Source organism: Indicator indicator, chromosome 2 (assembly GCF_027791375.1).
Source record: "Indicator indicator isolate 239-I01 chromosome 2, UM_Iind_1.1, whole genome shotgun sequence".
NCBI classification, from domain to species: domain Eukaryota; kingdom Metazoa; phylum Chordata; class Aves; order Piciformes; family Indicatoridae; genus Indicator; species Indicator indicator.
Window position 1 is genome coordinate 7,009,856 of NC_072011.1, and position 15,020 is coordinate 7,024,875.

The 15,020-nt window shown below is 38.1% G+C and overlaps 1 protein-coding gene across 1 annotated transcript in view; it reads right to left on the minus strand.

The window, feature by feature from the left end:
• Nucleotides 1–14,207: 14,207 nt before the first annotated feature.
• The window catches only part of SYNCRIP (synaptotagmin binding cytoplasmic RNA interacting protein), a 23,176-nt gene continuing 22,363 nt past the window's right edge, over nucleotides 14,208–15,020 (minus strand). The window contains exon 12 of the mRNA XM_054399144.1: nucleotides 14,208–14,344. Coding sequence (XP_054255119.1) covers nucleotides 14,303–14,344 — 42 coding nt within the window. The 3' untranslated portion in view covers nucleotides 14,208–14,302. The remainder of the gene's footprint in view (nucleotides 14,345–15,020) is intronic.

Consider the following 15,020-nt stretch of genomic DNA (forward strand, 5'->3'; position numbering starts at 1 on the left):
TCTTTCACACAAGTAGTAGTGGAGAGAATTTAGATACTAGAGATGAAAATAATTTGTCCTGTCATAAACTACACTTCATAGGACATTAAAGAAAGAAATAGAGCAGAAAGTTGCAAGGTGGCTGCAGAAGAGGACTATGGACAAGAAGAAATAGAAGCCTGTACAACTGTAAAACAAAAAAGACCCCCAAAAAGCACCATTAAGAAATATGCATAGAGAGAGGCACTAGACCTATAGAGGAGACATTAGAAAAATGCTTGGAGAGATTGGGAAAATGCTTATTGAAATAAGCATGAGTTTTGTGTCAACATCTGGCAAAGGTATAGGTTATGGAAATTTTATGAGTTCACCTGAGCAGAAGATGAGTTCTCTGGATATTCACCTCAAGTATTTAAAATTAAGTAGCTCAACTGGTTGGTATGTGCAGGGGAAAGAGCTGGAAAACAGAATTCCATCCAAAAACCTAGGCTGATCAGAGGGAAGAAAAACACCCAAAAGGCAGCTAATGTTAAAAATTTAAGTCTGTGAAAGAGATACGGAGACTGGGTCAATGCAAATAGTTAAAATAATTCCATAGCACATACTCAGAACTCAGTCTAAATGAAAATTAACCCTGTCCTGGATACACACTTTATGAAAACAGTTCTGTCAGGTCCTGAAGAGAATTTCTACTGACCAACTTTGAGGTCATTGGGGGAAATCTTCAAGTACAGAGTTTAAGGAGCAACTTGAGCCACATTTCCTTGTATCAGCTGAATTTAAAAGTGTCAAGAAAATCCTTGTAAGATGATGTGTTTCTGATAAATCCTTGCAAAATCTTTCAGCACCTATGCCTCATACTTATGATGATACCTAGAGAATTTAAAGCTAGTGTTATTGTTTTCATGACAGATACTTGATGGATTCACAGAACAGTCATACTGGATCAGTAAAGGTTCAATGGGGTGAGCATTGTGATGATGGCCATTAGGGAACTGGGGAAAAGTTGTACCAGCATAGCAAGAACTGAACACTTTCCTGAAACATTCTTTGACTCAGTCTTGGGGATATCTCAAGGAAGATTTGTTTTCCCAATATGTTTCAAGCCACAAACTTTAACATCTACAAAAGTCATGCTGCAGGGAGTTCCACCAGTTATTTACACTTGCATGAGTGAAGACACAGCTCTCCAAACACTGGTGCAAAATCATTCCCTACTCAGCACAATTGCTGCTTATCATTCTATCAAAATATTTTTGCCACCTAAGTAAATTGTCTTTTCCAAAATGGAGATTCCTGATGCACTTTAATTGTTCTTCACATGAGAGCACTTTTGTACCTTTTTAGATCTCTGCTGTTCTCCCTATCCTTCTCCAATTTTATTATCTCCTCTGTTTTATGGTTCTGGAGTCAGGCTGCAACAGGGGAACAAAACTGGTCAACAAAACAGCATTCAAAATTACTTTTTAGTAAAACTAGTGCCTCTTTGATTTCTTCCTTAACTCTTTTTTGCCCCACCTCAGTGTAATTTAACATTTCAGAACATGAAGACTTGATCATTTTTAACCTCATTTGGATACAGCTCTAGGTTATCTTGGGATCTTTTTTTTTCATCTTAGAAGTGAAAATAGAATCCTGACCTAAAGTCTTCACATATTCAGAAGTTCCAATCAACACATAAAACTCATCAAAAGTGGGAAAAAGACTATGCAACTAAAGGCTGCTGCTGTAAGGCAGCTTATATCAAGAGAAAAAGCTTTCTACTGGTATTAACGTGTCCATTGTGCATGCTGATAATAATCATATAAACCCAGATGCAGTGATGAGATCTGTGGGTGGGGTTTTTTTGGTGCCTGGTGAGCTGGCATCCTGAAGCCCATTGCTTTAGCTTCTGTGGATACAGCAGTAAATGCCTTGAGTGTTTATGTCAGGTCAGAATTCCAGAGAGGTATTTTTAGTTTGAGTGACGGGTTTCTTTGATAACATGAAGCATGTAAAAGCAGTATAGGGTAAGAGTTAAACAACATTATCTATTAATTACCTTCAAAAAGTTTTTTGTGCTTTACTTAAGTCTTTCATCACTTCCCACGAATTGTTCTGTGTAACCAGAATGTTGTTTTCTCTACCATTTGTTGGCTAGGGATGACATTTTCTTCCAGGTAAATGATATAGAGCAAAAAACCCACGTTTTCAGAATGGTTAAAGAGAAAACAAAAAGCAATGGGACATAAATGTTACGTTTCCCTGGCAAAAAGAAGGAACATACAACAAAAGCACAAAAATTCTGATCTATGCTAACAGGCAGAATGCACAGGATAGCACCATGAGAGAGCCTGAGCACAGGGCTATTCCTCCTTATATGGAAGGATGAGTTTTGAAAAACAAAACAAAAAAAAACACAACAACCAACCAACCACAAACTAAAACTCAAACATTTTGAAGCACATGAGCAGCTTGCCTGTATTACACTCCACGGTAAAGCTCCACGACAAGAGGAATATGATGGTTTTCATGAGAATATAAGAAGTGAGGCTCAGAACCAAACTTTGCAAGGCTAGAGCTGATAAATGCCTTCTTTTATCAGACAGCTACCCAAATTCCTGGGCAAACCTTCCCCCCTCACCCCCCCCAAGAAACAGAAAAGTATTTATTTAATAGAAAAGTATTTAATAGAAAAGTATTATTGTATTATTATAGACCATTTCACCTCTACAACTGGCATCCATGATGCTTCTGTAGGAACAGAGGATCCCCCTGTGGGCCTATTAGGAGAAATACTTTGGCAGGACAGAAAGCTACAACCTCTCTCCTGGAGTAGCAAAAAAAGAGTTATTTGTGATTCCTCTACCTGCTCTGCAAATGCAGTTCCAGGGTATGGTTCACATTTACTACTTTAAGAGTGCTTTTCCCTAAAATGTCCTCTGGGGAAGGAGAATGCTTAATCAGGCAGGTAAGAAGACTTTGAGCTGTCTGGAAAAGGCACAAATGTGAAACCAAGAAACAAGGACTACTTGGAAGACTTAGCCAATTTCTGCAGAACCTCATTACCTATAAGTTTTCCTTTGCTTTTTACTGTCTGTTTTAAGTAACTAGTACCCTGGCTAGGAAAGGCACTGGAGCTAGTAAAGTCTGATGTTGTATGGGGGGCTATCATTAATACCCAGCATTATTCTGAATCTTCCTAAATCGATTTCTGATTTGTGACTGAATGACTGGAGGGAATCCAAGGGAGAGCCACAAGGATGCTTAGGGGACTTGAGCATCTCCCCTGTGAAGAGAGACTGAGAGCCCTGGGGCTGTTTAGTCTGGAGAAGAGAAGGCTGAGAGGGGATCTGATCAATGTCTATCAATAGCTGAGGGGTGGGTGTCAAGTGGAGGGGGCCAGGCTCTTTTGGGTGGTCCACAGAGATAAGACAAGGAACAATGGGTTCAAACTAGAACATAGAAGATTTCACCTCAACATGAGGAGAAACATCTTTGCAGTGAGGGTGACAGAGCACTGGAACAGGCTGCCCAGAGAGGTTGTGGAGTCTCCTTCTCTGGAGACTTTCCAAACCCACCTGGATGCATTCCTGTGCAGACTATCCTAAGTGATCCTGCTCTGGCAGGGGTTTGGACCTGATGATCTCTTGAGGTCCCTTCCAACCTCTGATATACTGTGACTCTGTGACTCACTTCTTAAGTAGCTTAGCTTTGTTGTTCTAGTAAAGTACAAAAGAAATGATTTAAGATGCTAGGCACCGAGTTTTTCCTCTTTCACTGATTGTTTAAAGTATGTATTAATAAAGGAGCATTTTAATATGAAAATCAGCTTACCATCTTTCATAACAAACTGTAGGAAGTTGCAAGTCCTCCAGTTTAGAGTATTCTCTGCAGGTCCCATCTGAGGTGTTCCATGCCTCAAGAGTTAAGTGAACACTGAGGTCTTTAGAACTTCAACAGATGCACATAAGATAGCCCATAACACAACACAGAACTAGGAGGCCTCCAACAGACTTCAAATTTGGGTCAGTGCAGTCCAGATGCAAGAAGGGACAATTATCTTTTTTCTTCAGAAGGTACATTTTGCTTCAGAAGGTATCAAAATGGAGAAAGGATTCTCTAGTAACAATCCAAGCTTCTAGGGGCTCATGTACAAGTCTCAAAGCCATTAGTTATTTAGAATAAGTAGGAAGTTCTCTGTTGACCACCATTCAGATTGGATATGGTAAACTTAGCACTATACTGTGATGTACTGCCTACATGCAGTGTGTTTCTGGAATATATTATGATCAGGATACTTGGAATTACAGTCAGTCTCAATTTGAAGAAGCTTATGTCTTCTCTTAGACCACAATGCCCAGCTTGCTCCCCTCTCCATTTTTCCCTTCAGTTATTTGTCACATCTGAAGTCAAGCTACCTATACAGTAATGGCTCTCTCTTCTTCCCTGAAGCCCAAACACAATACTCAAACACTAGCAAAAGGAAGGAAAGGAGCTGAAATCACAAAGTATCTGGAGAAGCAGGTTTGGCAGTAAGGAGAGATGAAGTTAGTCTGTTTAATCCGTGGTGTCTTAATTCGTATCTGCTCACCTGAGTTTCACCAAGAACTTAGAACATGCACCGATCTCCACTGGATGCTCACTTCACATGACTTCTACACCCAGGAATGTTCCCATCTCCCATTGGTTCTTCAGAGAAGATGCTCACCTGCAGAGAAAGGGACATCTTTTCCCCACTGAAAGCTGTCTACAAAAACAAATGCTTCTGTATAGCCTGAGTATAGATGAAGAAGAAGCAAAGTCTTACCTATACCTCACCTTGGCAAAGTATACTCTACCTGACTACGTCTTCCTCAGCCACCTCCTCATGTATGATGTGATACAGGCTTTAGTGTATTTTCTTGTATTAAGACATGCAAGCTCTAGCCTAGACCTGAGGGAACTGAACATCTTCAGACAAAGTTCAACAACCTTCATACTGGCTCAATTTTTTCTTATCTACTAAGGTCCTAGCTGTCTGTTTCCAAGCACATAATGTTCATTGCAAACCTTCGTCTCCAGGCACATGAAGACAGAGAATACACCTACTTGGGCTACCTGCACCACCTGGCCTACTCCCAAGAAACAATCAGCCACTTATTTCTCTCAAGATGCTGGGCTTGTATTGCTTGCATTTTTCCACTTAAAAAAAAACAAAACACGCAGCTCTGTGTAATCATCTGGTGTACTTGGGAGCTCTCTGGGTCCATCCTGAACTTGGAATCTGCAAAGGGGCTGCCAAATGGACATTGATTCACCCCAACTTTTCAAGTGCAAGACCTATTATCAGTTTGTCCCCTACATTAAGAGACATTCAAATCAAGATTTTAGATGCAAGTGTCTGGTTTGGCTGAGCATCCCTGTCCATGAATCTAAGAAGGGGAGTGGTAGAGTGGCTTTGGTAGGCATCTGGTCCCCAACCAGGGCCAAACCAGCACAGCAAGCTTCGCTATGAACACTGCATTCCCTCATGCATCATTCAATTAGGAGGCATTCCCAGGCCCTATTAAAACCAGTTTTCCTCAGCTACCCTGGTTTTGTGTACCCTTTGAGGGATTATTAAGGGCAGTAAATGGCAAACATTGTATCAATAAAGAGATAGAAGAACTCACCTAGACTGAAAAAAAAGTTTAATCTTTGGAACATTTATCAGATATTAAAGACTGGCTCTTGCTTCCCCATGTCTGTTACTTCATCACTTCAAAACATCAAACAGCAGCTCTAGGGCACTACTCACCTCCCAGAACAGGACATCTGAAATAGCAGCATTAGGCATCTCAACAGGGCTTTTTCCCACCATTGTTACATTTTGCTGTGCTGAAACCTCTTCCTTTAGAGGGACACTTTCAATTTTCTTCTGAAATTTCTACCAAGATAAAGTGGCCCTGGTGATTACAACAGCCAGGACAGGATCTTCTTACCTTTTCACCTGTAATCCAAGGACCCTCTGTCTGCTTTCCACCTGATGTTTGAACCTGGCCAAGATCCATCACCTGACATTCCCTTCACATCACGCTGTGGCTGCTAGCTGATGCCTGGCTTACAACGTACCTACCTTTCACAGGAAAAGCACAGACTGGTTAACAGGAAAGATCCCACAAAGCTCTAACACAGCTAAATGAAGCTGTTCTACTGTGGTTTGCCAGGCTTCTTCCCTGGCTATTTCCCCTTTAACCCCAGACTACAAACTGGCCAGAAACATAGCTCAAGAACATTTAATGGCCACCTTGTGCCCGGAGATAGACAATTTCTTTTCCCAACTGTTCCATCAACTTACACTGTCTCAGGGACTAAACAAGAATATGTTTTTCCAAGAGCTATCCCAAGTGGGGAGTGTTTGTGATTCAATCACTGCTAGACCAACCTTCTAAATACAAGACAAATATAAACCTTTGTATTCCAAGGAGGAGCTTCCCTGGTTGTCATCACTGCCTTGGAAAAAACAAAGCTATTTACAGAAGACCGTGTACATTTTCCTTTTCACAGGGATACATTTTGCCCTTAAGATGCCAAGTCCTATTTGGTTTTGTTTGTTAGTTTTTTAAACTCACCATTAAATACAATTTAGAGATCTCTCTAATTTTTAATGTGACTGAGAGGCAGGAGTTCTCATGTAGAACCATTAACTGGAACAGGAGCACATTCACATCAGAAATTCAACACACATCACCTATTTAACTTGCATGCCCTTAGAAATGCTGCATATCCATGTCATCTTCTAAAAACCTTTCAGAGACAGAGGAAGGGCAAGTGTCACATTGTTTTTTTCCTCAATACAGGCATTTTTGCTAGACACAGATTCTAAAATAGACTGTTTAATAGCAGAGCCTCTCCTCACAGAGTCAAAAAATTACCATTATTCTAAACTACATACCTTGATTACCCAGTTCTAACTACACATAGCCATCTGATCTTAAAACTAGTCCTGTTAATTTTCTGTGCCCTTGTATCTTTAAATGGTACACGGTATTTGAACCTTACATGTTTTCATATTCATGCTTTAAAGTAGAAAAAGGTAATTTCAAAGGACTTAGCAATTAAAAGGTGCCTGCAACACATTGACTGTCTCGTTTTTCCACAGTACAGAAGTTGAAGTAGAGCACTATCTACCTGCTGCTGTACTAGTAAAGAACAAGATAGTAACTAACTCCACAGTAAAACTACAGAAGCATTTTAGCACTTTACCAAATGACCTGCTTTAGCACAGGCTATCACTGAAGGCAGTTTGAGCTAACCTTGCTCAGATGTGACCACCACCTGATTTGCTTCAATGACATTTGTCCTTGTACAGCAAGGACAACCTAATGCACCTCAAAGCACATTACAAACTGGGAGGTGTCCCTTTCAAAAGGTCAATCTTTTTCACCATTGATCACAGAATTGTTAGGGTTGGAAGGGACCTCAAGGATCATCTAGTTCCAACCCCCTACCACGGGCAGGCACACTTCACACTACATCAGGTTGCCCAGAGCCACATCCAGGCTGGTCTTAAAAACATCCAGGGATGGGGATTCCACCACCTCCCTGGGCAACCTGTTCCAGTGTCTCACTGCTGTGATGTGGCCAATCATGATCTCCCCACTCTCATGCTGAAAATTTTCTAACGCCTAATCTAAATCTCCCCTCCTCTATCTTGGATCCATTCCCCCTAGTCCTATCACTAACAAACACCCTAAAAAGTCCCTCACCAAGTTTCTTGGAGGCCTCCTTCTCCAAACTGAACAACCCCAATTCCCTCAGCCTGTCTTTTTAAGAGAGGTGCTCCAGTCCTCTGATCATCCTCATGGCCCTTCTCTGTATGTTCTCCTCACTTATTACTCAAAGCAGTACTCATCAGAAATGTTACACTCAGGCCAATAAACTGAACGTTTTGAGAATGCTATTAAGGAAACAAACCTCTGTACCAATTTCATTCAATGGCTAACATAAGGAAAGACAAACTACCTCAAAAAAACAACTATGGGTTTGAGACTTGCTAATCACTTCATGTCACAGAAATATTAAGATCGTTTTTTCCAGATAGAAACATGAACACTTGACATCTCAGAACATCAAACCAATTGCTTCGTTTCAGATTAGCATATCATTAAAAAAAAAAAATTAAGATCAACATGCCATTTGTAAAGTCACTTCAATGCAAAACATAGTTGCAAACAACTCGCACAAGGAAGTTACTTAAAATCCAATGGATCTGAGACCACCCAGAATCTTCTTAGTTTTAACTGGAAGATTAATCTCACTGAAGTTAATCCCATAATGGATTCTTTTTAGAAGAATTTCCTGAGAGGCTGTGTTTGCATTGTTCAAACGTAGTAGAACAAGACAGCAGAGATTCCAAAGGAAGTCTTTGACCACAATCTTAAACAAGAACAGTCCTTCAATAGCCACTTCAGCTCTTCCAGATGAAGGAACTAGGCATTTTTAGCTGTCATCTCAAATGCTGTAATATTAAAGATGAAAATCACCTTCCAACTGTGATACATCTGTGTTATGAGAAGTTTTAATTATTTTTATTCTAGCTCTCACCAGGGTTTTGCAATGCAGAGCTTCATTCTTAAGCACACTTAAACTGCATCTTAAGTTCCAATTTACTAATGGAATACCTATAAGATTGCCTTTGATGAACTCTCACAGAGGAAGCTTTTAAATCCCAAATTAGCTACCTTTCAGCTTTTAAATAACCATTACTAGTGACACAACTAGGTGCATTCTTCATCCCACTAAAGAGAAGAAAATTTTCTGAAAAATACTTTAGATGACAGAGCAGTAATGGAACAGCTACATTTGGAACCAAGAAATCAGGGCTTGATGATATATTCAATTTGTGGCTTTCAATGACAGTGTTAATGGAAAATCTCTTTAACTAACCCATTGCTAACCCATCAGATTCAAAATACATAGTGAGCTACCTATGAAGCACTTTGCAGATTTTTAGATCTATAGTATTTAGCATTAAACACTATCAGATTATATTCAACATCCACTTAGCATTGAAGTGGACACACTGAAATAGAAGAATTAAATCTGAGCACCTTCCTAGTAACTGCAGAGAAGTCAATTAAACAGTCTATTGAAGCTTGATTTTAGATGCTGCAAGTCATTTAAGTACTAGAATTTCTATTTTTACTTACCATTATCTTCTGTGCAGTCAAATGGCATAGGCTATTCTAGTGGCTGTGTGGAAGAACTAGAAATGCATTTTTAAACTTTCTTAAGGCAAAGAAAATAAGCAGTAAGACTCAATGTCTTTTCTGTATGTTAGTGACCAAAACAAGTAAAATAGTACTGTCATGCTAACCGTGCAAACAGAGTGAGTGAACTGTCACCATTACTCCACCAAACTTATCATCCTCAGACTAAAGGAAATACAGATTTCTGACTCACCTAAATGACTGTCAGAAAGTAAGTGTTGGCCTTGGAGTAGATACAAAGTTTAATGGATGTTCAAGAATGAAACAACTTTGTGATGCAAAATGTGTCTGGTGATTTAGACTTTAAATAGTCAATCTCTCTTTAATGACCTATCACCTACATACTATGATTGTGTTTTCTAGACTGTCACAGATGCTTGCTTAAAAAAAAAAAAAAGAAACAATTAAAAAACTAAATGAACATATATGAAAAAAAAAAGAAAAGCTTTTACCAGGAACCTAGAAGTCTGACCCTCTAACGAGGCTTTCATCAAGACAGCTTTAAATAATCAATGTAACTCAATGTTTCTACATGAGCTCGGCAGTGCAACACCCACGCCAGAGCTGGCCATTTAAAAATACATATGTTTGCGGGAAAAACTTGCAACCTATTATATATTACCAAGAAAAAGTTACCATTACATGAGATAATCACTCCTCTCTACAAATCCCAAGTAAACAGCCCAGTGGCACCTTTCAATAAATCTATCCATTGTAATAGTCAAAGCAAAGGAGCACCACAGAAAAAAAAAAAACCAAAACCACTCTCATCTTGTGGATTTTATAACCCACCTAAGTATAAACAAACACTGGCAAAGCCAGAAAAAAAGTTTAACCTCACAGCTTCTAGGAAACTTCATGTTTGTTTGCACTAGATGGCTGTAAAGTAACAATAATTTATTCCTTCTACCCCACTAGCCATATTAAGGATCGACTTTCTCTCATTGACACACAACTATTTTCATCTGACAGAGCAAATGACAAAGTACAAACTCGTGTTTCCTCTGCTCAACTACTGCAACTAGGTAGCCCCAGCCAAGAGATGTCATGTGCTAGTACTGGAGTTAATTCAGCAAGACACTCAAAGACAGACTTTTAAGTCCATCACAGCCAGTCATATTGTTGGGATTCATAAGTTTCAGGTTACAAACACAAACTTCATCTCCAATTTTACCAATTTCAATTCTCAGAACACTACATTGTAAGTTTTTTGCCTTACTGCCTACTTCCAAATCTTGCTATTCCTTTTAAAACAATGTTTTCCACTAAGTTTTCACTAATGCAAGGGAGGGAATAACAGTCTTAATTTTGTGGAATGTATCAATTTGAACACTCCTTTCAGAAAGTGTTACATGTGTTTATGTCCATGCTGCTCTTTCTGTTCAGTTTCTTATTGAAAAAGCCTCCCAATACTGATGTAAAGAGGCATGTTAGGAACTGCTAAGATGAAGAGAAAAGTTAAGTCTGTGAAGAATATTCAAAGGCACAAGGGAAAAAATAGTTGCAGCCATATGCAACATTTTTATCCCAAAACATTAAGTTGGGAACCCTACCTATAGAGAAGGTTAAGTTTATTTTAGACTATGTCACATCCCCGACCTCCAAAAACGGAATAGGTGTTCCTTATCTTACATTTTAAGGCAGTACTTGGCTAGGAGTTGCACACCACAAATTCAGAAACTGGTCTTAGTATCTCTAACAGCCTTCCTCCAACACTAAAAACTGGGTTGTAACAGATCTCTTTGAAAAAAAAAAAAAGGGGGGTAGGGGGAAAGGCAGCAGCACAGTTTTATCTCCTATATGAAAGTCTTTGAACAAAATAAATATTAAAACAAGCATAATTTAAAAAAGCTGTGTATTGGAGTGTTTATAAACCAGAAGTGTTAAGCAGCAGCAGTTTCCCATTTCTCATGAAATTCAACTAGACTTCAAATTTAGGAATACATTACAAACCAATGTGGAACTACGCTAGCTTATACTCAAACCTTTGCAGGTGTTTCAGTAAAGAAAGCCTCCTATGAGGCTTTCTTAATACACAGAGGCAGCATAACATATTAAGTCAACACTTGCCTTCAACACGCTCAAAAAATGGTTTTATGTCCATTTGTCATCAAAGCACCCCGTAAGAGATGCGTTATTGCTGTAGAACATTTCAAGTTTACCAACACCCAAGTGCAACCAAACTGATGTCGTATATATGCACTTGCCCATTCTCACCAGTATTTCCACTTGTTTTTCTTTACACATCAAATTTAAAGCTTTTAAAGTAACATTTTTTTGATTTTAGTTTTTTTCCACAATATTCATCACCACATGCAATTTAGTTTTCTGATCATTTTGCTAAAAAACTGCACCAATATCAGAACAGTGCAAATCATATTTAATTTTAAAAGTTATAATGGCTTGAGTTCATAATTAGAGGGAACACTGTCAAGATCTTTTGATATTTTGTTCACTCACCATTGCTTGCACTCCATTAAAAACTCTCCTGTCCATTTTTGCCTTTTTTAAACAAAATAGTTCCCCATGCTTTTATTAGAGCTGAAATTAAGGATATTATCCAGAATTTCAACACACGTAGTGCCTTAACAGCAACGTTTTCATGCACTTCCGTGAACTGTTCTAATTCATTAAATACACTTTCCCCGCCCCAACGTATTTCCAGACTATGAAGCAGTCTCTAGCACTTGTGATCCCACAAGTGGTTTCAGTTTTTCAGCAATGGAGAGATTTCAAGATGAAGAAAGCTGAGGACTTCCCCTCTCCTACAGCCCCCAGTGTTTTATTTTATAGCAAGTTCAAAATTGGTTTCCATATCTTGACAGTGTTCCTTATAAAACCGTATGACAGTAAAAGTGCCAGTAGGCATGGCAACCTCTTTGAAGGGAGCATTTAAACTCCTTGGCACTGGGAATGCCAGCACCAAGGATTACATTGAAATTCAAAATTATACTTAAGGCTACAATTAGCAAACCCACTTTCCATTAAGCCTAATATACTATCACTAGGTTCGAAAATTCAGAAGCTAACGCAACTGTATGCTTTTACGCTCAAATTTGAAGAAAAAGTTCCTTTTCTTTAGCCAGGGCAATATATGAAACTGTGGTAGCAAACGTCTCTTACGCATGAACTACTCATTTCACCATCATTCACTTACTTTGTCTCAAAAGTTCAAAACTGGCAAGGCACATTTACATATTCCAATGAATACTTGACAATTTTAAATTACACTTCATGTCCCAGCTATCCCAGTAATTGACATACAACATACTAAAATGGTTTATTAAGGTAACAAAAAACCAACCAATAAAAGGAAAAAAAAAAAAAACACCAACAAAACCAACCAAAAAAAAAAAAAAGTGAAACATACAGGCTATTGGCAACCACTAGTCTAAAAATTATGTAAATACAAGTAAACATACTGAAATGTGTGCGATTCTAAGTTTTTAACCAGAAGATCTCTGTACTAACACACATTTATATTAATGACACATAAAAAAAATAAAAACTTTATTACAAAAATAAGTTACACTCGCCTCCAGCTTACAGTATAAAACAATTTTATTTGCAGGAATGCAAAATGATTGTTTGCCATGAGCATTTTCAACATATGACATGTCTAATTTTGTTAAAATTTTGCATTTACTGGGGGAACTGGTGTGTATAAAACCTTAATTAGGTATAAGCTTCAATTTTCATTGTGGTGCCTATGGGTATGTAGTATAACTGCAGTATCCCTTTGGGGCGGGGGTTAAGGGAAGCTCTTAATGCCAAGTCCAAGTAAGTCATAATTTCATCTATCTTTTACCTATATGAAGTTGGACTTGGCAAGGTTTTTTTTTGCTTTGTCTTTTTTAAGGGTGGTTCAATAGAGGATGCTTCACCACTGAACACTCACTGTCATCAAGGTGCTTTAGAAAATTAAAAACAGCACAAATGATTGTACTCTACTCTACTCTACAGGTTATCATGTTCTGCATAAGAGAAATGGAAAGCTGATCCACATGTTTTTACAGTGATCAGCAGTAAGAAATGCACTAATGAAAACATACCTTTTACCTAAAAAGCTAAACTACAGCCATATACTATTCTATGATTTATGAAAAACTTCAAAATATCCAAATGTCAGGCTTCACTGTACAGTTGTCAGTTTTAGTCTGACCTTTTATAAAGGGACACTGCAGTATTTAGTACAAGTTGCTGATGCACTTTTTTTGAACATCTGATGTCTTACAAAAGTAACATCTTGCTAAACTATTATACATCCAAATAACTACAATATCTGAAGAAGCAAGGCTGCTTTTTCAGCCACAAAATACGACAAAAGCAAGGCCTGTTATGATGGTCATGAGGAAGTCTTACAAAGCCTCTGGAACTAAAGGCAACTAAGAATGTTACATTTGGTATATTATAATCTTACCCTCATATCATATTAAACAAGCCTTGCTTTTATCTACAAAGATTTTCTATGTACAGTACAGACAGGGTATAGTTCAATCCTCTGCTACTGAGGTAGTTAACCAACCCTTTAAAAAAGGTTCTGAAAAGAACCACTATCTGGAATGCCTGACTAACCAGCTCTGATGATTACACCTGAAACTGCTGTATCTGAACACAATTCATAAGTGATTACTATATAGACAATCATGATTAACCTTCATGAGCAGAAATATAAAATTTAAGGATACCAACAATGGCATTCATCTATACCACTGCAATAAAAATTTAAATGCAAGAATTTGTGAACACCACTTTTGGAATCCTTAACTAAGAAAACTTGGGGGAAAAATCTACTTAAAGCAGATTTTTTAAAGAATGACTTTATTCTTTATTAAGATACCATGCTAGACGTTAAGGATTTTGTTGAACACATTGGGGAAATAGAGTAGCTTTAGTTTAATAACTTGCACTGCAGAGAAAACTGTTAAAGAAATTCATTTCAAAGTCCAAGTATTAGTTCAAATGTCCCATATTTGAATCCACGATCTTCGCAGGAAGGTCTTTTGCAACAGAATATGCTCCTATACAGCTGAGATACTTAAGGTTGCTGGATATCCTTACCATTACTCCACTGCAAGCTTCTGGTGTAATCCCACATAGCAAGTCAGTCTTCATTGTAACAGGTCAGGACCGGCCTCGACCCCTTTTCCCTGCTAGCCAGGTAACAAAAGGAATCAATTAGATAAATCATTTTAAACTCTGGTCTGTACATTTGTTAACATAAAATCTTAGCAAAATGAATTATTTTAAAATAGAACTACTAGACAAGAACATTCTGCCTTCTGATTGCCACTAACTTTGGAATTTTACTACGTCACTTTGTCACAAACTGGTATTACTTAAAAAGTTAGGCTTTAAACCTTGTATCACCAGCTAAGGTTTTGCGCACTGAGTCACAAACAAACTTTACATTATAGAAGATTCCCAGTAACAGTAATATAAAACTTGGTGGTTATAGTCATCATGAAAACATGTTGAAAATTGCATCAAGTCAAAGCATAATGTGACTTGTGATCTAGTTTTGAATTGCAGTGATCTAACTGCTTTAGGCACAAGTTTTTAAAAGATCACATCCTTAAGGTGCAATCCTTACTTTTTTTTCCCCCCAATGGTGTGCAGAATTTAAGACAGCAGCGCCAAAATTAAAAAGACAAAAACCCCAAAACCTAGCAACCATTTTCAAGGCAGTTTTCAAGACGACTCTTTTAGCTGAAAAGCACCACTGAAGAAAACAGACTAAAAAAATTCTATATATTGTATCAGTGCTCTAAAACCTCATCCATCATCTTTAATGCATATTTCAGATATATATATATATACATACATATG